Genomic DNA, 24,500 nt, shown 5'->3' with positions numbered 1-24,500 from the left:
TACTACCATGCTTGATTGTAGGAAGTAAACAATGTGGCAATATTTTTTCTTCAGTTGACTGTCGCACATAAATTCCATCTTTGGCTCCAAAAATTTTAAATTTGGATTCGTCCGTCCACAGTATATTTTTCCACCCTTCAATTGTCCACTGTTGATGGTGTCTTTTCTTAAAATTCCTTTTATTCTGACGATATCACCAACTCCAGAAAAACGGAAACAACCCCCGATCATGATGAAACTATAACCATGATTGACTGTAGGCACTAAACAATGTGACACACTATTTTCTTCAGACGAGTATCTCCCATCAATTCCACGCTTCTATCCCATAATTTCAAATTTGAGTTCATCTGTCCACAGTATTAGTAGTGGCAAACGATGCAAGAAAGCAAGGTTATACAGCGTCAACTTAAAAAACTCCTCCCATTTCACCTATTCATTCTTTCCAATAGTCTGTTTAGTTTTTCCTTGAATCTGTTTAAGCTATCAACTTCCACAACAACAACAACAGATGGAAAATTTTCCAGCAATCAACCATTCTGGCTAAAACTAAACTTCCGAACACCTATTCTACAACTTTCTTCCCACAGTTTCAATCTATGCCTTCTCACGTGCATAGTCTGAGAAAGAGAGAGGAATCCAATCAGCATTGAGTTTGCTCAATGTGTTCAAAGCCTTAAACACCTCAATTAGATCACTTCGCAGGTATCTACTCTCTGGACGCTGCAATTTGCAGAACTTAGTCTTCTTGATAAGAGTACCCCTTTGTTTCCCTCACTCATCTCGTTGCCCTTCTCTGCACTTGTTCCAGCAGCTCTACATCCTTCCTAAAATAAGGCCTCTAGATCTGTATGCACTGCAGAAGATGTAGTCTGACCATTGATTTATATAGTGCGATAAATACCTCCTAGTTCCTGCTTGCAAACTTCTTGTATATCATTGACGAGCCGTCCTGGCAGCCTATTTGCATTGCTCAGAGAGCTTCATATCTGACTGCACAATTTCTCCCAGGTATTTTTCATTTTCCACTGCCCTGAGTTTATCATCATACAGTTGTTATGTTACTCATATGCAGTACGTTGCATTTTTCAAAGTTAAATTTCAATTGCCACTTTTCATCCCATTTTCCAACATTCGTTTCGTCTGAAAACTTGGACATTAAGTCTCATATACCCTCATCATCATTGTTGATAATAATAGAAAACAACTGTGGGTCCCAACACCGAACCTTGAGGGATTCCACTAATAACATCAGTCCACGAAGAACAGTGTCCATTGATTACAACTCTCTGTCTTCTGCAATTCAACCATTCCTTTATCCATAGCATCAACTTTCCCTTAATGCCACATTGCTCCAATTTGTCGAGGAGTCTTTTATGTGCAACATTACCAAAAGCTTTCCTGAAATCCAAGTATATGATATCAAAATTATTTTTTGCATCCAGTCCCTTTGTGACCACACTGTAGTATCCAATCAAATTGGTTAGCCAAGATTTCCCCTTAATAAACCCATGCTGCGTCTGAATTATAATTGAAGCCTTGGTTGATAATGCATTATTTCTTTAATCAGTGACTCTATTATTTTCCTTCGAAAAGAAGTAAACTGACGGGTATGTAATTACTTGTGTCATCCTTTTATTCCACTGTGAATTACGGATACATTCACAAATCTCCAGGCGGCGAGGACACCCCTCTGAAACCAAGGATGCTCTCATAATTATGGTTAAGTGTTTGATTAATTCCTTTGCTGCCAGGGCCTGCTTAAGGCACTATCGATCCGTTCCCCCAAAGAGGGCGCCAAAATTTAGGGAGTACAAAATGCCCCCAAAATTCACTGATACGCTGTAAATTTCAAGTGGGAGAGGGCGCAACAAAAAAAAAATCTTGCGCAGAGTGCTGATAGACCTGGTCCCTGTTCTGTTTGCTGCCTACGTTAATATAATTGGATAGATCCCATCGATCCCAGGTGCTTCAAGAATTCTTCCAATTTCGTCCCTATTTCAAAATATTTTAGCTGTCTGTTTTAGTTTCATAAACTTCTGGCATCCGCTTCTCTAAAGAATTCCTCATATGTGAATGTAGATGTGTAAAATACTTATTCAGTTTGATTCATCCCCTTACTTCCATTGTTTACACAAGTAAAGAAGTCTTTGCTGTTTTTCTTGACAACTCTCGCCAAAGATTTCTCGTAATCTGCCTTCACTTGCCTAACATCCTTTGTGATTTTATTACAGACTGGTATTTTTCTGCAATAGGCTTCTTTATCCCGTAATAATTTTTCTATTATGCTACGAGTCTCATCAGTTAGTCTGATATATACCAATGAGCCAAAACATTATGACCAGCGAGCAGTTATTCAAATCGAAGAAACTACAGCTGAACTATGGCGCGTGCGCGGGTCGGGACACGGTACAAAAAAAAAAAAAAAAAAAAACACCTAATACTGAGCTCCTTTATCAGTGTTATTCTTGTTCTTCAGATGGGAAAGGCAGCGGCTTAAGCGAGTTTGACAAAGGCCAAATTGCAATGGCCAGACGACTAGGTCAGAGCATATCCGAAATGGCATGGCTGGTGGGATGCTTACAGTCAGCCGTGGTTAGTACCTACCGAAAGTGGTCGGAGGAGGGGGAACCCACGAACCGCCGCGAGGTGTTCGATGACTACAGTTCATCGATGCTCAAGGTCAGCGAAGCTCACCCGGATGGTACATGGCAACAGAAGGGCAATTGTGACGCAACTCGCCAGTAATTGCAATGCTGGTGACAGGAGTAATGTGTCACACAAAACACAGTACATCGAACCCTGCTGAAAATGGGGCTGTGTAGCTGCAGGCTACTCCAAGTGCCCATGCTAACCACGGTTGACTGGCTACAGCACCTATAATGGGCAAGCGAGCATCGAAACTGGACCGTGAGTGATTGGAAGAAGGTTGTCTGGTCCTATGAATCAGGCTTCCTGTTGCACCATGTGGACAGCCGGGTGCGTGTGCGTCGTTTACCTGGGGAAGTGATGGTGCCTGGATGCATCGTGGGACGAAAGCAGGCCGGTGGCGGTGGTGTCATGCTTCGAGCAATGTTCTGCCGGGATACCCTGGATCCAGTCATCTATGTGCCGTGCACTCTAACGTCTACCACCCACCAAAACATCATTGCTGATCAGGTACACCCTTTTATGGCCATAGTTTTCCCCTGTGGTGGTGCCACCTTTCAGCAGGATAATGCGTCATGTCACACTACCATGATTGTTCAAGACTGGTTTGCGGACTATGAGGAAGGCTTCCAGATTCCTCCAAATTCCTCAGACACCAATCCCACTGAGCATCTGTGGTTTGTGTTGGAACAGTAACTCCGATCTGCGGCGTCTGAACCGTGGACCTTACAGGAGTTAAAGGATCTGCTAGTTACGTGTTGGTACCAGATACCACAAGACACATTTAGAAATCTTGTAGCGTTCATGCCTCGCCGGGTATAAACTGTTTTGGCGGCACATGTAGGACCAACATCATATTAGGTAGGTGGTCATAATCTTTTGGCTCATCAGTGTATATTTAGGCCTATATCTTCAAGAATGTTTTTAGTTGATATGAAATGCATAGTAGCTTCTATGATTAATTCCTTGAATGTTATGCTTCTCATTTAGAATTTTCTGGTGTTAACATCGTTAGTTGGTCCCACTCTATAGATTTTAAAAACTCTCTGAGACCAACATAGTCACCTTTACGAAAGCAAAAATCCTTTCCTTTTTCCTTACTGTTAGTTGAATCTTTGAATAAACCCTAAATCAATACATTGTGATCACTGCCACCTAGTGGTTCAGTTATCTGTAAATTCTTAATGCATGAATAATCGCTGCTGATAATCATAGAAAGAGTATTATTCCCTTTTGTTGCCTCTCTAACATGCTGCTAGTGTTAGCAGCAGTGCATAACTAGGATATTTTGTCAGCAGGTACATTCACAAAAAAGGCCCCAATTGCAATTCACAAAAAAGGCGCCATTTGCTTTCTAAAAAAACCGCTACAATACCAGATTTTAGCGTCAGGGGGTTCAATGTACCTGCTGACCCTACCCTGGCTACGCCACTGCATGCTGCTGTAGAAAACAGTCATCCAATAAATCCATAAATGTTTTGGTAGTCTATGAGTGACTAAACTACAAGTTCCATTTAATATCCTGAAAGTCAGAATCCTCCATTATAAACATTCTACTTTACTGGCCCACTCTATTTCTCTGTTCAGTTGTCCGTTGAATTGATCAGAGTTTTTAGGCCTATAACTGGATACACTTCCTTATATTTTAGTGTGTTTTTCCACTCTTCAGTTGTCCAGTGTTGGTGATTCTTAATCGAAGACAACCAGTTATTTCGATTTTATAATTTTAATAACGATTTTTAGATAACTACACGAACACAAAGTCCTGCTTGTTTAAGATGAAATCTTACAATGGAGGTTGACACGGAAATTTTTCCGTTCCTATTGAACTCAGCTCAGATTTCAGGTGAAGAAAGTTGTCGATTTCGTTTAGAAATCGACTGCTTTACTGTCTTATCTTGTGCTTTCGTTTTTTACCGGCGGTCGTCCTGATCGTGATTTGCTGGTCTCCCCAAATCGTTGAATGATAGTTTGTACTCATTGTAATGCAACATCTAATTTTTTGGCCAATCATTTGTTCTCATCGAGTAACTTTCTTTACATAGAATTATAATAGCACTTTAATATCCAACTCAGGACCCTTGGCTTGCCAAGCCCATACCCAGGGTCCTGAGCTGGATATCATCATTCTTTTCTTTATGCACAAAACTTACACCAAACACCCATACTTAATGATTTCAAACTTAATTTTTTCAAACATTTTTCGAGTTCTTGTATTTCCAAGAATTATTTTATTAGTTATAGCTTTTATTCCTCAATTTATTTTATTGCAAAGCACTGATTTTCTACTTTTTTCTACAATATTGAAACGATGTTCCTACTTTCTAGAATATTCTAAAATCAACTACAACATTCTCCCACATTCAGGAATTGTGTACGATGTTCTTCTTCATTCAAGGATATTTACACCTTTCTGGAATATTCTTGGAATTTCTTAATTATTATTTTAGTTTTTTCATTTTTATACATAATGGAAAATATTTTAATAAAAATTGGCCACTCAGTTGGTTCTATTTTAATAAAAACTTTGAAAATCAAGAAAAATAAAACATGACTCCAAACTTTTTTAGGTGGAAGTACACGATGATCGGGAAGTAGAGAATACTTTTATGTAATTTATTTATTAATTTATTATTTTTGTATTAATTGTAAAAAAAATTATTAGTGTGCACTGATCTTTTTATGTTTGTGACATATTATTGCCCTTTTTTGTGTCTCATTCATACCTATTTCAGAATGTCAGAAGAGGGCTGAATCCTAAAGTTTGTAAACGAAACAATGATGGACGATGGCGACGCGTCGAGTTGCCTTTCCCAGTGTAATAGCAAACGAATATTCACATGGTTTATCTGATGTAGGAAGGGAATTATTTGAAGCATGTAGAAACGGAGATATTTCCAGAGTTAAGAAATTAGTAAATCCTCAAAATGTTAATTCAAGGGATGCAGCCGGAAGGAAGTCTACTCCACTGCATTTTGCTGCAGGTTAGTTAAAACTGGGCTAAATAATCTCTGTAAGTTTGGCTCTTTAAATGTTATTAGCAGGCTATTTATTTTTTATTTTAAGCTTGAATATTTGTTGATAACTAATTTCAAACATTTTTCGAGTTCTTGTATTTCCAAGAAATGAGAGAAACTAAAGGAGGACGTTCCGACGTAATTGTTTGAGAAGTTACATCCATTTCAGTTCTAACCTAAGGTTATAGCAAAATTATCATTATAGTCTTGATGAGGTAATAGCAGAACCTTGGCAATTAATTGGCATACAGCAGAATACAAATAAACTTGCCAAACCGTCTACTTGGAGGGTTAACCACTATCGTAAGGTGGGGAATAACGACCAGGTTTTTGAGATTTTTTTTTTTTTATAGGTTTAAGAACACTTATATGCATACATTATACGCATGGTTAAAGGGGCATATGGCCCTCCGAATATGCTCCTGAGGTAACTAAAGCCAAAGAATTGTATATGTAATAGTGGCATGTGATGCAAGAAAGCAAGCATATGAGCTTATGTAGCATCAGCCAAAAAAAAAAAAAAAAAAATCACACAACCATTCCCCCAAAACGTTTGTCCAGTTCCTCTTTGAATTTATTTAAGCTATCAACTTCCACAACAACAGATGGAAGTTTGTTCCAACCATTAACCACCCGCTCTAAAGGCAAATTTCTGCACATCTATTCTACAGCTGTCTTTACTTAATTTGAATTTATGCCTCCTTAGGTTCATAATCTGAGCAAGTGGAAGAATCCCATCAGAATTCAGCATGCTTAACCCATTCAAGGCCTTTTACACCTCGCAAGTGCCTAGTTTCCAGCTGCTGCAATTTGCAGAACTTAAGCCTCTCTTGGTAAGGGCATCCCTTTATTCCCCTCACTAGTCTTGTTGCCCTTCTCTGTACATTCTCAAGCAAATCTACATCCTTCCTAAAATGAGGCCTCCAGACCTGTATGCAGTACTCAAAGTGTGGCCTGACCATTGCCTTATACAAGGGGATAATCACCTCATTTTCCCTGCTAGCAAAATTCCTGTATATTATTGACAAAATGAATATGTATATGGCAAAGGGCATTCACATTCATTATTATTTTGCCATCTTAATAAGATTTTTTTTTGTTTTCTCACCAAAATTCATTATTTAATTTTACAAAGGACTAAAAATTGTAAACATTTTGGCAACATGGAGTTTATCCAGGAATGTGCTGGAGGAGTTTGGGGTTAAAGCTGGCATGTTCAAGCTCTTTCTAAAATTTGTCTTTTATTTATGACCACTTTGTTATAAAAAATTAGCTTGATAAGATTCAAGAATTTTAACTGGCGATGACAGCTGAAATTCTCAAGTGAGCCCCTTATTAACAATTGACAGCACACTTCTGGGTTTACCTAATCTCAGTTTTAAATTTGTAAATCAGTTCATTCATACACTTCAATGTGGAATGCACTTTCACTATTGAAATTAGGAACTGTACCAATCTGATGTAGCCCAGTGGTCAGGAGCGAGAGTGCATAGCACGTGTTCCTTGAGTGGACCGGTGTTCAAGCTAGTGACTACTAAATTCGATAAATATTTGTATTGACGATTTATTGTAAACTCTACTGACTTGGTTGTTGTGCCGGAGTATAAACCGAAAATTTATTTTATTTTATAGTTTTTTTTTATATATATTTTTTTATCTTTATCTTAATTTATTTTTCTCTTTTTTTGTTTGTTGATTCACATAATTTATCCCACTTCTTATTGCAGGAAATTTCGTGTGCTTTGTGTGTTGTTTACTTGTCTTCTATTTATACTCCAAACCACACACACACAATTTTGACAGTTTCTAGTATTCACCCACCATCAAAAAAGCAGTTTTTACAAAATACATGATGGGTATAAAGAGTCAAATTATAATAGGCAATTGGGATAGCTATGCTATTAGGTTGCTGAATGAGTGATGTTTGTACATTAATTCCAAAAAAAACAAAAGAATCAATACTCTTGATCTGCTTATCAGTGAATTTTCACATATTAAGAATCTTTAGGTTTAGGAAATTCCAAGTTGCGGTGGTCATAGTGTATTAGCATTAGCATTAGTAGAGGCATATGATGCAAGAAAGCAAGCTTATTCAGCATCAGCCAAAAAAAAAAAAAAAACAACCACTACTCCCATTTCACCCCTCAATTCGTTCGAAATACCTGTCCAGCTGAGCCTTAAATTTGTTTAGGCTATCAACTTCAACAACAAGCGATGGAAGTCTATTCCACAAACCAACTGCCCGCTGGCTAAAGGCGAATTTCCGCACATCTATCCGACATCTGTCCTTCCTCAATTTGAATTTATGCCCTCTCAGGTGATTATTCTGAGCAAGAGGAAGAATCCCATCGGCATTGAGCATGCTCAAGCCATTCAAAGCCTTGTACACCTCTATCAGATCACCTCGGCGATGCCTAGTCTCCAGGCTCTGTAATTTGCAAAACTTAAGCCTTTCTTCGTAAGAGCAACCCTTTGTTCCATTCACTAATCTTGTTGCCCTTCTCTGTACTCGTTCCAGCAGCTCTACATCCTTCTTGAAATGAGGCCTCCAGACCTGTATACAGTACTCAAGGTGTGGCCTGACCAATGCCTTATACAAGGGAATAATCAGAAGTATTGAATATATAGTTTACTTCTAAGGCAGAGGGGAGGGAATTTTCTTTCACAAAGGAGATTACAGTGGTCTTAGATAGTTTAAATTTTTTTTTCAGTTGAATCAACTGGTTTCAACATATGGCAGTGCTAAATGTTCAGCAGTGTAATTGCATCAATTTTTTATATCAGTGGAGGGATACTTTCTGTCAAGGTTTAGACTTGATTGGAAGTCAGGTGACCTGAAACTGGTGGCAGAAGAGGAGAATGCATAGGATAATACTAAATTATCAAGGGAAACAGAAGCATATATCAGCTATGAACTAGTCTCCAATCCAGTTACTAAGGGGTGGGGGGGGATTAGTGTATGCTAAGGCAAATTATGAAAAGCTTCTGGCTCAGAATGCAAAGAAATGTAACTATGAATTCTTTGGTTATGTTTGCACTAGATGGGAAGGGAAGAACCACGTTGGTCCACAGAATATGAATGGACAGGTTGCTGACAAGCTGAATGAATATTTTGCATCTGCATTCACAGGTGAAAAAGTTTTTAAGGATGGGAATATCAGACGTATACTGGGTTTTAACTGGGTGCTATTGATTTTGTGATAACTGAGAGGAAAGTGGAGAGAAATTGTTGAAGCTAAAAACAAATAATATGCCTGGAGCTGATGAAACCTATCCAATTATATTAAAAGAAGAAGCAAAAGAGGCAAGCAAACCTTTATTTATAATAATAAAGACCTAAATAAGCTTGACTTTCGTGCCACAGAAAATAAAAGTCCGTGATTAATGGAGTAATTCAGGATCATCAGAACAGGAACCAGTTTTGTTGGAATCACAACATGGATTTGTTAAGGAGAAATCTTGTCTAGCCAGTCTGATTAGTTACTGTGAAGGAATTGGATGCAAAAAATAAATTTGAAATCATATATATATAGATTTCAGTAAAGCTTTTGATATTGTTCCACATGAATGACTGCTGTACATATTGGAGTAATGTGGCATTAGAGCAAGTTACTGCTGTGCATGGGCGTCCGCAGAGGGAGGCAAACGGGGCACTTGCTCCTCCCTGGGATAGAGTAAAAAATTCCACAAATTATAATCGTAAAAGTGATTGAGATATGCAACCCTATACCCTCGACTATGGGACGCTTTGTCTGCCTTAAAATTTTATTACAGGTTGGACGGTTTCGGCCCTCGGCGGAGTAACCATAGAACACGTGTTTCATCTATTGCAGAAATAAAACAAAAGTTCCTGTTTTTGGTTCATCGACTGATATTCCCCAAATTTTACCAGAAGTTTTGGAACATTGCAACTATTTCCCTTATATTGATTCGGCAATAACTATTGGTATGACATTACCTGTTACGACCTGTACCATTGAAAGAAGTTTCAGCACCTTGAGATGTGTGAAAACATGGTTAAAGTGTCCACTATCTCAGAAACTCACCTTTAAGGTTTATGTATGATTAGTGTGCACAGGAAGAAACTAGAAGAGGAAGCGGTAAAGAAGAAATTTATTGAAAATGTCATCAATAGGTTTGCAAGCTATTGACGGAGAATACAATTCTTATACGATACATGATAATTGAAATTATTATCTATATATATATGAAGTTATGTAAAAGAATATAAGAAATAGAAAAGGAGAAAGAGTGACAGAACAGATTAATGCATCAAATTTATGATTGTACATTACATTGTCTGTATATAACAATTTTTTTAGTTAATTGCCAATTGAATCTCCAATTTATGCTAAATTGGAGAATTTAGCATAAATGTATTAGGGGTGCAAACTATACTCATTAGTTCAAAGAGCCAAGTTTAGGTAACCTAAGTTGGACTTCTTTGTTGTACCCTATAAATAAACACACAAAATAAAATAATATAAAATAGTAAAATTAAAATGATAATATAGCTAATTATAGATATATGGATACATTGAATGGAACGTTAAGGCTAGCTCCACTCAATATATCCCATCAATAATTAGCTGAAGCTATCTGTTTCTGTTTGCATCCCTAATACTTTTATGCTAAATTCTCCAATTTATCTAGTTGGTATTATAATTAACTAAAAAAACTGTTATTTATATATATATATTAATTAATTCTTGTTTCCTTTATATTGTAAATTTATATACATTATGTATGTGTTTTTGTATTGATGCAATACTGTATTCTATAATCTATTTGTTTAATTAGATTCTGCAAAGAAAAACAGCAAAGAGTTCTTTACTTATGTAAACTCTAGAAGGAAGGGGATGAATCAGATTGGTCCACTTGATATTGATCGGTCAACTGTTGATGATCCTGCTCAGGTAGCTAACAAACTAAATGAATATTTTGCATCGACGTTCACACATGAGGAGTTATTCAGCAAGGGGAATACCAGAGGTGTATTCAACTCTGGCAGTAAGCTACAGAATCTTGAAATAACTGGGAGTAAAGTGGAGGAGAAACTGTTGAAGATAAACACAAGAAAGGCACCCGGGGTGGATGGGATCTATCCAGTTATATTAAAGGAGGCAGCAAAGGAAGTAAGCAAACCCTTAGCCATAATTATGAGAGCTTCCTTGGACTCAGGGGAGGTACCCATAGACTGGAAATGTGCAAATGTAACCCCAATTCACAAAGGAGGATCAAAGGCTGACACAAGTAATTATAGACCTGTGAGCTTAACTTCTGTTCCAGGAAAATTAATGGAGGCACTGGTTAAAGAAGCACTGCAGGATCATTTAGACAAGACTTCAGTTATAGCTCAGACACAGCATGGTTTTGTTAAGGGGAAGTCTTGCCTGACCAACTTGATTGGATACTATGATGCAGTCACAAAAGAACTGGATGCAGGGAATAACTTTGATATTATATACTTGGATCTTAGAAAGCTTTTGATACTGTTGCACATGGAAGACTGCTACACAAATTGGAGCAGTGTGACATTGGAGGCAAATTGCTGCTATGGATAAAGGGGTGGTTGAGGGGGAGAAGACAGAGAGTGGTAATCAATGGACACTGCTCATCGTGGACTAATGTTATTAGTGGAGTCCCTCAGGGCTCATTGTTGGGTCCATTATTGTTTTCTGTATTTATAAATGATATTGATGATGGTATATCAAGCTTAATGTCCAAGTTTGCAGACGATACAAAGGTTGGCAGGGTTGTCAAGGACACTACTGACACTATGCTGCTGCAACAGGATCTGGAAAGGTTGAGCAGATGGGCTGAGAGGTGGCAAATGAAGTTTAACATTGACAAATGTAAAGTACTACACATGGGAAACAGCAACCCCAGAGCAACGTATCAACTCTGTGGTACTACACTGACAGTGGTAGAGAATGAAAGGGACTTGGTGGTGGTTGTGCAGGCAGATATGAAGTTCTCTGAGCAGTGCAGACGGGCTGCAAGAGTAGCTCATGGAGTATTGTCAATGATATACAGGAATTTTTCCAGCAGGGATAAGGAGGTGATTATTCCATTGTATAAGGAATGGTCAGGCCACACCTAGAGTACTGTATACAGGTCTGGAGGCATTTCAAGAAGGATGTAGAGCTGCTGGAACGAGTACAGAGAAGGGCAACAAGATTAGTGAATGGAACAAAGGGGTGCTCTTACGAAGAAAGGCTTAAGTTTTGCAAATTACAGTGTGTGGAGACTAGGCACCAGTGAGGTGATCTGATAGAGGTGTATAAAGCCTTGAATGGTTTAAGCATGCTCAATGCTGATGGGATTCTTCCTCTAGCTCAGAAAAATCACCTGAGAGGGCATAAATTCAAATTGAGGAAAGACAGATGTAGGATAGACGTGCAGAAATTTGCCTTTAGCCAGCGGGTGGTTGGTTGGTGGAACAGACTTCCATCCCTTGTGGTGGAGGTTGATAGCCTAAATAAGTTTAAGGCTCAGCTGGACAGGTATTTTGAACGAACAGAGGGGTGAAGTGGAAGTGGTTTTTTTTTTTTTTTGGCTGATGCTGCATAAGCTTGCTTTCTTGCATCAAATGCCTCTACTAATGCTAATGCTAATTAAATAATTATTTAAAAAATTAAATAAAAATTTATTGATGTAATTATTTGTCTCCAAGCTTTGCCCCCCCCCCCCCTGAAAATTTTCTGTGGATGCCCATGCTGCTGTGGATATTGGGTTGGTTGAGTGGTAGAAGACAGAGCGTCTATTAAAGGCCAGTGCCCTCCATGAACTAATGTTATCAGTAGGGCCCATCAGAGTTTGGTGCTGGGCCTTTTACTGCTAATGTTTATTAATGATATCGATTTATCAAGTTTTTTAGTTTTATGATGATACAAAGTTGGACAGGGTGGATAATGATAGTAAGCAGGGTGTGCTACTTCAATAAAATGGATAAATTAGATAGTTTTAAAAATGGCAATTTTGAAAAATCTTATAAAGATTTCATTCAGGTCTCCATGCAAATGCATAGTTCCCAGATTCTGCAATTTGTAGAAATGAAATATTTCTGCAAATTGCAGAAATATTTCATTCACTGATATACAGGATTTTTTCAAGTAGGGACAAACAAGTTGTTATCCTGTTGTTTAAGCAATGGTTTGGTGACCATATATTATTGTACACAGGTTAGGAAACTTGATTTTAGGAAAGATGGAAATCTTTTGGAATTGCTGGAGAGAACAAAAAAGTTAGAGGGCAAAAGGTTACTTTTATCAAGAAATATTTAAATATCTGGGAACCATGCATTTGCAAGGAGACCTGATTGAAATGTTTAAGATTTTAAATGGGTTGAGTAAACTAAATGCTGTTGTAATCCTTACTCATTCTCAGATAATATATCAAGGGGATATAAATTGAAAAAGGGTGACTGCAGTTTTGATGTTACAGTGTTACAGCCACCCTTTTCCAATTTATAGTACATTGCCAAAATAATGGTACCACAAATAACAGAACATTTGAGCTAACAGCACATTGAGATTGGATGTTTACATACAGCGTAGATGTCTTGCAGTGCTGAAAAATGGCAAGTCAAGTGATTACTATATATTTGTTTACCTTTGCCATTTTAAAAGTAAATGCTGTACTGATATCACAGGTTAAAACTGCTGTTTTACTTCATTTTAAATTACAGACCCCTCACTATGGCTCCTAAAGTTAATAAACCTCATACAGATATACAGTCGAACCTCCATGTAATGAATCGATGGTTCCCTTGAAAAAATTCGTTATACAGAAATTACTTTATAAAGAAATATGACCTTTTCAACAATGAAAAATACTGTAAATTCAGAAATATTGTAAAAGATGGGAAATAAATCAGAAATAAGTGGGTATGAATAAATTCTCTACCATTTTAAACAATTAATTTATTAATACACACATATTAAGAAATGACTGCTTACATGACATGCACAATGTATTAGTATACTTTTAAGAATTATTTTGTAAAATATTTGGTTATTTTTTGTTGTGCACTGGATTTTACTGCACATTGTTCATAAAAATGTTTGTATTTGTTTAAGCACTGCAATATATTTTCTGGCATGTTTTATTCTCACTAAAGGTCTCGGCACAAAGTTTCAAATGCTGCCAACATTTCATGTTTGGGAGATTTAATATTGCCCTCATTCCCTTTGTTCCCCTCATTTTCACCTAACCATTGTCGATATTGTCACTAGTTCTTTAAATACGCTCCAAAATGTTGGAATCCCTTGGATATTCAGCTACTATGACATCATTATCAACTCCTAAAAATTCGTCAAGAACAGTTTTTCCACTGATCAAACTTCGCTTAGAATGTTTTATCCCATAGAAATTTTTCCACTCATCAAACTGGTTTGGAATGTTTTATCTCATAGAAAAGATGTTTGTTAGTTGTTTGTTTGTTTATTTGGTTTTTAGGAGCATTAGCAACTAAGGCCATATTGCTCCGGGAATATGCGGTGGTCATTCCCTGACCTTTCCGCATCCTCCGTATTTGGTGGTGACGGGCTCGAACCCCGGCCTAATCAAGAAGCGTGTGCTATGCACTGTGCTCCTTCCCACCTGGCTACGGAGGCAAAAGAAAAGATGTGTACTCTCCTTTTTTTTTATTAATGGCCCTGATATCGGCTTGTTTTGATCTCTAATCAACTTCACTTAAAAACTGCTTCATCCTATATCTTCACAAAGGCATAATTTTGCATGATTCTGACTGGGTCCTGTTGCCTCAAACAGTTTGAAAATCAAAACAGTTTTTCAGAATGGTTAACACACTACTAGCAGGAATAAAAATTTTAAAGCATTTTCTTTTTTTTTTTTTTTTTTCTGTTTTTTTCTAACACCCTATCTACACTATTAAGCACTTCCACTTTTTCACACTACATTCAAGGATTTCCTCTTAGACACTGTAAGGTTACTTGCACAGCCAACTAAAACAAACTGATTTAGGGACCACTTGTACCTATCATGTAAACAGAGATAGGTTAAATTTAGTGAGTGTGGATGACTCATTTCTTCAAAACAACAGATGAATTTCCGGGATAAAGGAATATCACTCTCTCCTAGGCACCTCCGTAGCCAGGTGGGCAGGAGCAGCAGTGCGTAGCACACACTTTTTGATTAGACCAGGGTTCGAGCCCGTGACTGCCAAATACGGAGGATGTGGAAAGGTCAGGGAATGACCACCACATATTCCCGAAGCAGTATGGCCTTAGTTGCTAATGCTCGTGGCACCTCCATAGCCAGGTGGGCAGGAGCGGCAATGCATAGCACATGCTTCTTGATTAGACCGGAGTTCGAGCCCATGCCCGCCAAATACGGAGGATGCGGAAAGGTCAGGGAATGACCACCGCATATCCCCGGAGCAATATGGCCTTAGTTGCTAATGCTCCTAAAAACCAAATAACAAACAAACAACAACAGCTAATGCTCCTAAAAACCAAAATAACAACACTCTCTCCTAATTCTCTAATAGAATGCTTACAGTAGAAAACAGGTTGACCGGAGCCAAAGTCCACGTCGGGAATATGCCTTAATCTTTACCAATGGCTCTGGACTCAGTAGCAGTTGATAAGCGTGACTTCTCAATACAGTAACATATAAGTATTACATCTTCTTTTTTAGCCATTGCTGACCCACTGCTGGGCAAAAGTCTCTACCAAAATCTTTTTCCATCTCACACAGTGGTTGGCAAGTTTCCTCCTGCAGCGTTTTACAGGAACCACTAAATTGTACAATATTTTAGCTCTTAATTCGTGGAATTAATCTCTTTAGCACTTAAGTGCTGAAGGGATTAATTCTTAATTCTTTTAGCTCTTCATTCGTGCTTTATACAGCATCAGCTTTATTGCCTAAATGCCAGAGGTGCAAACAATGCGTACCTGGGCCTCTCGAAATCAGTTTGTTTTACGGAAACTATTTTCAATGTAATTACCAAGGAAAAATCAAAAGTTCGCTACATAGAAAAATTCGCTATATGGAAGTTTGTTAAAGAGAGGTCCGACTGTGTATATATATATAGACGAACTTAGTTATAACGAGTATCAAGGAACCGACAAATTTCCTCGTTATAACCAATACTTGCTACATCTTTGATAGCAGAGATGGGGAAATCCCTGGAGCCATTATACAATGAACATATATATCAGTGATGAGTTAAATCTACCTCCTATTTTTTAAAATTCTGAATAACTTGATAAAAAGATAGACTCAAAAAACAAAAGAAATATTAGAGAGAAAAAAATAATATAAGTAAATACATACATATTATTTATATTAATATGCTTGTATAAACTACAATACACTTAATATTAAACAAAATTTTTTTTGTCTGTAATTTTAAAACCATACACTTAATACTAAACACAATTTATTACTCTGTAATTAAAAATAATACTAATTAATAATAAACACGATTTCAATTAGTCTTTATTTATGAATCTTAAAATTGATGTTTGTTTTAAAAATTTCACTTTGATATTTCTTAAGTTTCCCCTTAAAACATTCAATGCATTAAAAGTCTCATTACTTGCCTCAGTTCCTTCAAAAAAATTGACTGTATCCATTGCACCATTAGCTTGTGAGATTGTTGGCACTGATTTTGATTCACTTGCCATCATATCATCATCACAGTCATTGGTGTTATTGTCATTGTTGAGCACAGCTTCTACTCTGTCACTCTCTTTAGGAAGAGAGTGACATATTCAACTCTGGCAGTAAGCTAGAAAATCTTGTAATAACTGAGAATAAAGTGGAGGAGAAATTGTTGAAGATAAACACAAGAAAGGCACCTGGGGTGGATGGGATCTATCCAGTTATATTAAAGGAGGCAGTGTATTAAAAGTCAGCAAAGGAAGCAAGCAAACCCTTAGCCATAATTATGAGAGCTTCTTTGGACTCAGGGGAGGTACCCATAGACTGGAGATGTGCAAATGTGACCCCAATTCACAAAGGAAAATCAAAGGCTGACACAAGTAATTATAGACCTGTGAGTTTAACTTCTGTTCCACGAAAATTAATGGAAGCACTGGTTAAAGAAGCATTGCAGGATCATCTAGACAAGGCTTCAGTTATAGCTCGGACAAAGCATGGTTTTGTTACGGGGAAGTCTTGCCCGACCAATTTGATTGGATACTATGATGCAGTCACAAAAGAACTGGATGCAGGGAATAACTTTGATATTATATACTTGGATCTTAGAAAGGCTTTTGATACTGTTGCACATGGAAGACTGCTGCATAAATTGGAGCAGTGTGGCATTGGAGGCAAATTGCTGCTATGGATAAAGGGGTGGTTGAGGGGGAGAAGACAGAGTGGTAATCAATGGACACTGCTCATCGTGGACTAATGTTATTAGTGGAGTCCCTTAGGGTTCAGTGTTGGGTCCATTGTTGTTTTCTGTATTTATAAATAATATTGATGATGGTATATCAAGCTTAATGTCCAAGTTTGCAGATGATACAAAGGTTGGCAGGGTTGTTAAGGACACTACTGACGCTATGCTGCTGCAACAGGATCTGGAAAGGTTGAGCAGATGGGCTGAGAGGTGGCAAATGAAGTTTAACATTGACAAATGTAAAGTACTACATATGGGAAACAGCAACCCCAGAGCAACATATCAACTCTGTGGTACTACACTGACAGTGGTAGAGAATGAAAAGGATCTGGGGGTAATTGTGCAGGCAGATATGAAGTTCTCTGAGCAGTGCAGACGGGCTGCAAGAGTAGCTCATGGTGTCTTATCAATGATATACAGTAATTTTTCTAGCAGGGATAAGGAGGTGATTATTCCCTTGTATAAGGCAATGGTCAGGCCACACCTAGAGTACTGTATACAGGTCTGGAGGCCTCATTTCAAGAAGGATGTAGAGCTGCTGGAACGAGTACCGAGAATGGCAACAAGATTAGTGAATGGAACAAAGGGGTGCTTTTACGAAGGAAGGATTAAGTTTTGCAAATTACAGTGTCTGGAGACTAAGCATCAGCGAGGTGATCTGATAGAGGTGTATAAAGCCTTGAATGGTTTGAGCATGCTCAATGCTGATGGGATACTTCCTCTTGCTCAGAATAATCACCTGAGAGGGCATAAATTCAAATTGAGGAAAGACAGATGTAGGATAGACGTGAGGAAATTTGCCTTTAGCCAGCAGGTGGTTGGTTGGTGGAACAGACTTCCATCCCTTGTCGTGGAAGTTGATAGCCTAAATAAGTTTAAGGCTCAGCTGGACAGGTATTTCGAACGAACAGAGGGGTGAAGTGGAAGTGGTTATTTTTTATTTATTATTTTATTTTTTGGCTGATGCTGCATAAGCTTGCTTTCTTGCATCAAATGCCTCTGCTAATGCTAATCGTGAACCTTGAACAGTATTTCTTAGTTGGAATGAAAAGCCTATAGCCTCCAAGATTAAGTCCCTGAAGGTTCCCATTTATAATTCAACGTTTGTAACATCACCAGTTGATCCCACTGTAAAGAATTTAAAAACTGTCTGAGACCCCCTCTAGTCACCTTTACGAAAGCAAAAGCCCTTCCCTTTAGCCTTGATGGTAGTTACATCTTTAAGTAATTCCCATATTAGTACATTGTGATCACTGTCACTCAGTGTTTCCCTTATCTGCGAATTCTTAATGCATGAATAATCACTGCTGATAATCAGACATTTTTGGATGTATTGGATGACTATTTTCTACAGTCATCCAATACATCCAAAAAAGTCTTGCTAGTGTGCAAGTGACCAATCCACGAGTTCCAGTCAGTATCTGGAAAGTTAAAATCCCCCATTATAAGACGTTCTGATTTACTGGCCAACTCTGTTTCTCTGCACAACTCTATTTCTCTGCACAATTGCTCATTATACTCATCTGATTCATTAGGCCTATAACACACACACCTACTCATTAATTTTCCTTTCTCAGTGCTTATGTTACCCCATACAGACTCAACAGTGCATTGTCCGCCAACATCAATTGGATGCACTTCCTTAGTTTTTGTGTTTCTTAACTAACAGCATAACCTCTCATCCCTTCCTGTCCTGTCTATCCTTTCTGTACACATTGTACTCCCCAAATTCCAATTCTGCATTGCTTATATCTTTGTGACACCATGTCTCTGATATCTCAACAATATCTGTCTTTGATGTCTTGACTAGCACTTCAAGCTCATCAAATTTATTAACTATACTGCTAGCATTGGTGTACATGGAAGTATACATGCACCTGTTTATACTTTTAGTTACCCTAACACAACCCATGTATTTATTTGTTCCTCTTATTATTGTTATTATTATTTGCTATGACTCCCAACAGTCCCGGAAATCTCTATTGCCTTGCTTTCCATTCTGCTGCTCATTTCCATGGAAGCAACGCAAGAATCACTTTTGCTTCTGCCTGCAGCCACTGGTAACCTTTTAGTCTCTGTATCCTCCATCCCCAAGCTAACACTGCTTCGATAGCATCAGCAAATATTCTTGCACTCTTTGTATTTAAATGTACCCCACCCCTGTAGAAGCAGTCTCTCCTGTTCAGAAGCACAGACCAGGCTGAAAAAAATTCTACCACCGAGCCTTGCACAATCTCTCTAGGGCCAAATTGATCGACAAGGCTCTCATATCATATACTCCCTCCTATCGTATCTGGACAGAATTGCAGACACCTTCACATTCAGCCCTAACTCGTGCCTTTTTTCCAAATTGACCTGTACTTGTTGATTAAATCCGCAGATCTCTTACCTTATGTCATTAGTTCCAACATGTACAATAATATTACCTTTTGTGCCCTTAAGAGATATTTGCTCTACATGGTCATCAACTGTTGCCCCTGGCAGACATACCTTGGTCCTCTTCAACCTATCCTTGCATATTATATTCCCCATCTTCCTGACAAGTAGAGTCACCAACAATAACTAGTTTCTTTAAGACCAAGATATTCTGCCTTTCAGATTGTCTCTGTATTGCCTGATACACAGGAGTCAGCTCTGCCATTGAGCTGGGCAGCTGAGAGCTTGATGGGCCTCTCATTAATTTCTTCAACGGCATTTACCCTATGCCTTAAGCTCTCATAGACACCCATCAGAATGCTGAGTTGCCGCCAAATTTCTTGACACTCTAGGCATCTTGCACACACAAAGACATCCTCCTTGGCTAGATCGTGGCCCGTTTTAGAAAGTTCAGCAAACACTTCACACATTTTTTGAGTCTGCGATGCATTGGAGAATCTCCCCCCTTCGTTTCTCTCCCAAGTCACAGCACTCTGCTAGTCTGTGATCTTTGCTTCGTAGCTGTAGTCTGGATCATGATTTCCGTTTAAATACAGTTTAATTAACAATGGAATTTAATAAGATTAATAAATATTTTTGATTAATTGATAATACTATACTATACTAAGCTAACAGATTACTAATACAGTGCTTCGTATTATGTTATCTAGTTTTACGTTATACCTTACGCTATCAGTTCGAGATATATACGTTGTGCTATTTCTTATTGATTACAATATGGCGGCTAGTTCAACAATATTGGCGTCAACACTGGGTGTTGTAACTTTCAAAAATCACTAGTTAAATTCAAAATAAGAAGCTAACGAATGCTACTAAACCTATTTAATATCTTTGTAAAACACAATAGTATGTTAATTAACGAAGAATACGGTAAAACTATCAAAATACTTATCTCTTTACACCAGCCAAAAATCCACCGACTGTTCTCCTCCGCAACCAGAGCGCCCTTCTCATGTTATACTGCTCAACAAGTTTTTATCATAGATGAAACAGGTCATTTTTGGAAATGAATTCCTAAAAGAAGTTTCATATTGAAAGAAGAAAAATATGTCAGGCTTCAAAGCAGCGAAGGATCGGTTGACTTTATTGTTGGGTGGTAACGCTGTGGGGGATTTTTAGTTAAAACCTGTAATTTAGTTAAAATCTGTAATTCTTGAGTAACCAGGCCTCTTTTCATTGATTGGTATGCTGAATTCTTCTGTCCTGCAGTGGAAAGATATCATGCCAAAAAAACCTTGTTTACAAAGTAATTCTGGTCATGGACAATGCCACCAGGACATCCAAGCAAAGAGAACTTAGAAGACTTTTAACAATGATATAAAAATTTTTTACATGCCTCCAAATACTACATCTCTGATCCAACCAATGGACCAAGGTGTAATTGCTACATTTAAAGCGTACTACATAAGGAACACCTTTTCCCAAGCTGTTAAAGCCATCAACACTGAAAATGTACCGAGCCTAAAGGAGTTTTGAAATCCTATAACATTAAAACTGCCATCTACATTTCAAGTACCTGGGTCAAAGTAACCCAGAAAACCATGAATGGATTGTGGAGGAAAGTTTGGAAGAATTGCATAAAGGATTCCCAAGAACCTGATGATTCTATTGAAAATGTTAAAACAGCAAATTGCTGAGCTCGGAAAAGAAGCAGGATTAGACGAAATTGATGATGACAACGTACAAGAGATGATCTACAATGACAGGTATGGCCTCTCTAATGAAGACCTAATGGAAATGATTAAAGAAGAGCTTGTAATTGAGGGAGATGATGATCAAGATTCTACAGATGAAGAACCAATGAAGTTACTGACTGCAAAAGGACTTGGTGAAGCTATTGAACACTTTGAAAAAATGTGTGATCATTTCTGGGATAAAGACCCTGACATGCAACGAGGTGCCAAGGTAATAAGAAATGAATCCCTACATGATGTTGTACAACGAGAGGAAGAGGGTCAAGGCACAATCCAAAATCGACACATTTTTCAGTCCGAAGATACGAAAACTCGAGGGCACAAGGCCGTCAGATTAATAAATTCATGATTTTTCAACTGCTAATTGTTGCCAACACATGTTCACGTGGTTCACCTTTCATGACCACCATACCTGGCATTCTTTATTAATTTTTGTACTAATGTTTTTCAACTGAAGAAAGGCAACCTATGCCTGAAAGCTATCGATGTATGTTTGTTTGAACTGTTTATTTTATCTGTCTTCAATTTTAATAAACCATTCTAAGTTTTAAGAAGCGTAAAAATGGCTGAAAAGTGTGTAAGAACTTTGAGAAAATGTAGAATAAATGCTAATGAAACATTAGAGGAGAGATATAATAGACTAAGACAGCGGCGTGCAAACTTATTTCACTTGCGACCTCCTTTAATAAATATAAAATTGACGCGACTCCGAGGTAGGATGACCAGATTTTTAGATAAGAAAAACAGAATTTTATAAATTATGTAGTGGGAAATTTTATTCGAGTACTGAGAAAGGAATAAAAAAATTGTTTCCATTTTAATTTGCATATTAAAATAATTGTTTAATATTTTAATTGAATACAGCAAAAACAACAAATCAAATTCTTATTCCTCAATTAAGATTACAAAACAATAAAAACGGAACAATTACAAAACAAAACCAATTAATGAGAAGGAAGAGCCTGGATAACCAATAATATTTTGTCCATATTTGGCACAATGTTTGAAATTACTAATCTCATGTCATCTTTTGGATCAAGTCTGGAATGCTTTTTTGTTTTTATAACTGTTAATTTTGAGAAATGAACCTCACATAAATATGTAGACCCGAAAGGTAGCAATGTTTGTATCGCCATTTTTGATAATTCTGGATACTTGTCATGAAGAGAAAGCCAAAATTTTTTCAAAATAGTCTTGGAAAAGATTGTAATGCTTTGTCAGACAACAAGTCGATAAGATCTGCCTTTTGCATTTTGGGACATTAAGAAATGTCAGAAGCAAAGGGATCACAAATCCAATACAACTTTTTGGAAAAATTCTTAATTAGCATTGCTAGGTGGGTGGCAATGATATCCCTAAATTGTAAAATGTCAATATTATAACAAAATCAGAAAAGCATAGGAGCATTTCGATATTATTATGCTCAAATTCAGTTTTCCAAAGATTAAGCTTCCCTTTGAAAGTTTCTATTTTATCACTGAGTATTAATATATTTGTTCCAATATCCTTGAAGACTTAAATTTAAATCATTAAGTTTTTCAAATATATCAGCAAGGGAACTAAGTTTTCCAAGCCATTTTTGATTTGTAAACAATCGAGCAAAGTTCAGATTTCTACCTGATAAAAACAAAACTTCATGTTTGAGGTCAAAAAGACATCGCAATACTTTACCACCGGACAACCACTTCACTTTCATATACAAAAGAAGCGTTTCATCCCATTTCATTACAAAGCATTGTGAAAAGTCTGTTATTTAAGTTTTTACTTTTTAATTAAGTTGATCACACTTATCGCATCTTTCAAAAACTTCGAGCAAATCAATTTGCATTTTCTTTGCTATTAATGCTTTCCTACGTACTGTATAATGCAATGATTCAAAACTATATTTGGAGCAATTTCCTTTACTTTGCCTTTTAAACCTTTATTTTATGCTGTTAATGCAGCTGCACCATCAGTACAAATCGCAGAGCAGTTTTTACACGTTAGATTATTTGTTTGAAAGAAAATATTTATAACATCAAAAATCTTGCCCGTCGTTCTTCTTTCCAAAGCTTTGCAAAATAGAAAATTCTCTAAAATATTTCCCTCATAGCAGTATCTTGCATATACAATAAGGTGAGCAAGGTTTTAAATATCTGTGAATTCGTCTAACTGTATTGCAAAATTTGGACTTTCTCTCAACCAATTTAATAAATTGAATTTTATGTTGTCCATGATAACTGTAATATGCTATGAGACTGTGTCCCTGGATAGAAGAATGGTATTTAAATCATTGCTGTACTTTTCTCCATGCATAATTGAAATCATTTTTATAGCAGTAGGGAGAACGAGAGATTCAGCAATAGTATGTGATTTCAAATTTTTTCCTATTAAATATGAAACTTCCAACGATGCTCTTAAAGCTTTACTAGAAACTGCCGTATGTTTCTTCATGAAAGATTTCAGACCTTGTATGGCGTCGGCGTGTCTTTTGAAAAGGTTTCGGTATTTTTCATCATCTCTGGATGTTTCGTATGCGTCTTTTTTATTTAATAGGTTTCATGCTTTCGTTAGCCAGTTTTTCGTAACATATTACGCACAAAGGACGTTGCCCATCATCAACAACACTGTAAGTAAAGCAGTACTTCATAAATTCTTCTTGATATTCTCTATTTTTTTTCATTTTTTTTTGGAATATGATGGCTCTCTACCAGAAATTGGTGGTTGCACTTATAACGTTAGTGTCCAAATTTTCATTTTTTTTTTTTTTTTTAATGTGAACCCCAAACACGAGAGGTATTAGAACCTATAGTACTTAGTACCGTGCTTGGGTTGGAGGTTGAGAAGACGAAAGAAGATATTTGTTGACATTGGACTTGAATTTCTGTAGATTGTAATTTTCAGGAAATACGTATGAAGGAAGGTTGTTCCAGAAAACGGCAGTTGAATGAATAAATGAGGAAGATGAAAAGTTGGTTCTGTGGGTTTGAAGTTGGACAGTAAATGGATGTTGGCTGGTGGCCGCACGTGTTCGGACTGTTTTGAAAGAGAGAGCAGGAATTATAGAAGCCAATTCAGAAGAACAGTGCCCATGGAGAAGTATCTGTAGAAGAGGCATGCAGCAGAAACAGTGCATCTATGAGAAAGCGAGTGGAGAGACTCTGTTAGAGATGAATCATTAATTAACCTAACTGCCCTCTTCTGAATGGAATCAAGAAGCTTGAGAGAGGTTTTGGGGGCACCACCCCAGATGTGGGAACAATATTCCATGGCAGGGCACATTTGCGATTTATACAGAGTGAGCAGCTGTTTGGAAGAAAAGTAACGCCGAGAGCGAAAGAGAAAACCAAG

General features: G+C 37.4%; 1 protein-coding gene across 3 annotated transcripts in view; it reads left to right on the top strand.

Annotated features, from left to right (window-relative positions):
* The first annotated feature begins 5,417 nt into the window (after window positions 1-5,417).
* Tnks (tankyrase) overlaps window positions 5,418-24,500 on the top strand; it is a 637,218-nt gene continuing 618,135 nt past the window's right edge. For all 3 annotated transcript variants that reach the window (XM_090377953.1, XM_090377952.1, XM_090377954.1), the window contains exon 1: window positions 5,418-5,633. In XM_090377953.1, coding sequence (XP_090234079.1) covers window positions 5,438-5,633 — 196 coding nt within the window. In that variant the 5' untranslated portion in view covers window positions 5,418-5,437. The remainder of the gene's footprint in view (window positions 5,634-24,500) is intronic.

The sequence above is a fragment of the Mastigoproctus giganteus genome, chromosome 7 (assembly GCF_048544385.1).
Source record: "Mastigoproctus giganteus isolate SK-2022 chromosome 7, ASM4854438v1, whole genome shotgun sequence".
In the NCBI taxonomy this organism is placed as follows: domain Eukaryota; kingdom Metazoa; phylum Arthropoda; class Arachnida; order Uropygi; family Thelyphonidae; genus Mastigoproctus; species Mastigoproctus giganteus.
This window is presented reverse-complemented; position numbering and strand designations above follow the sequence as displayed.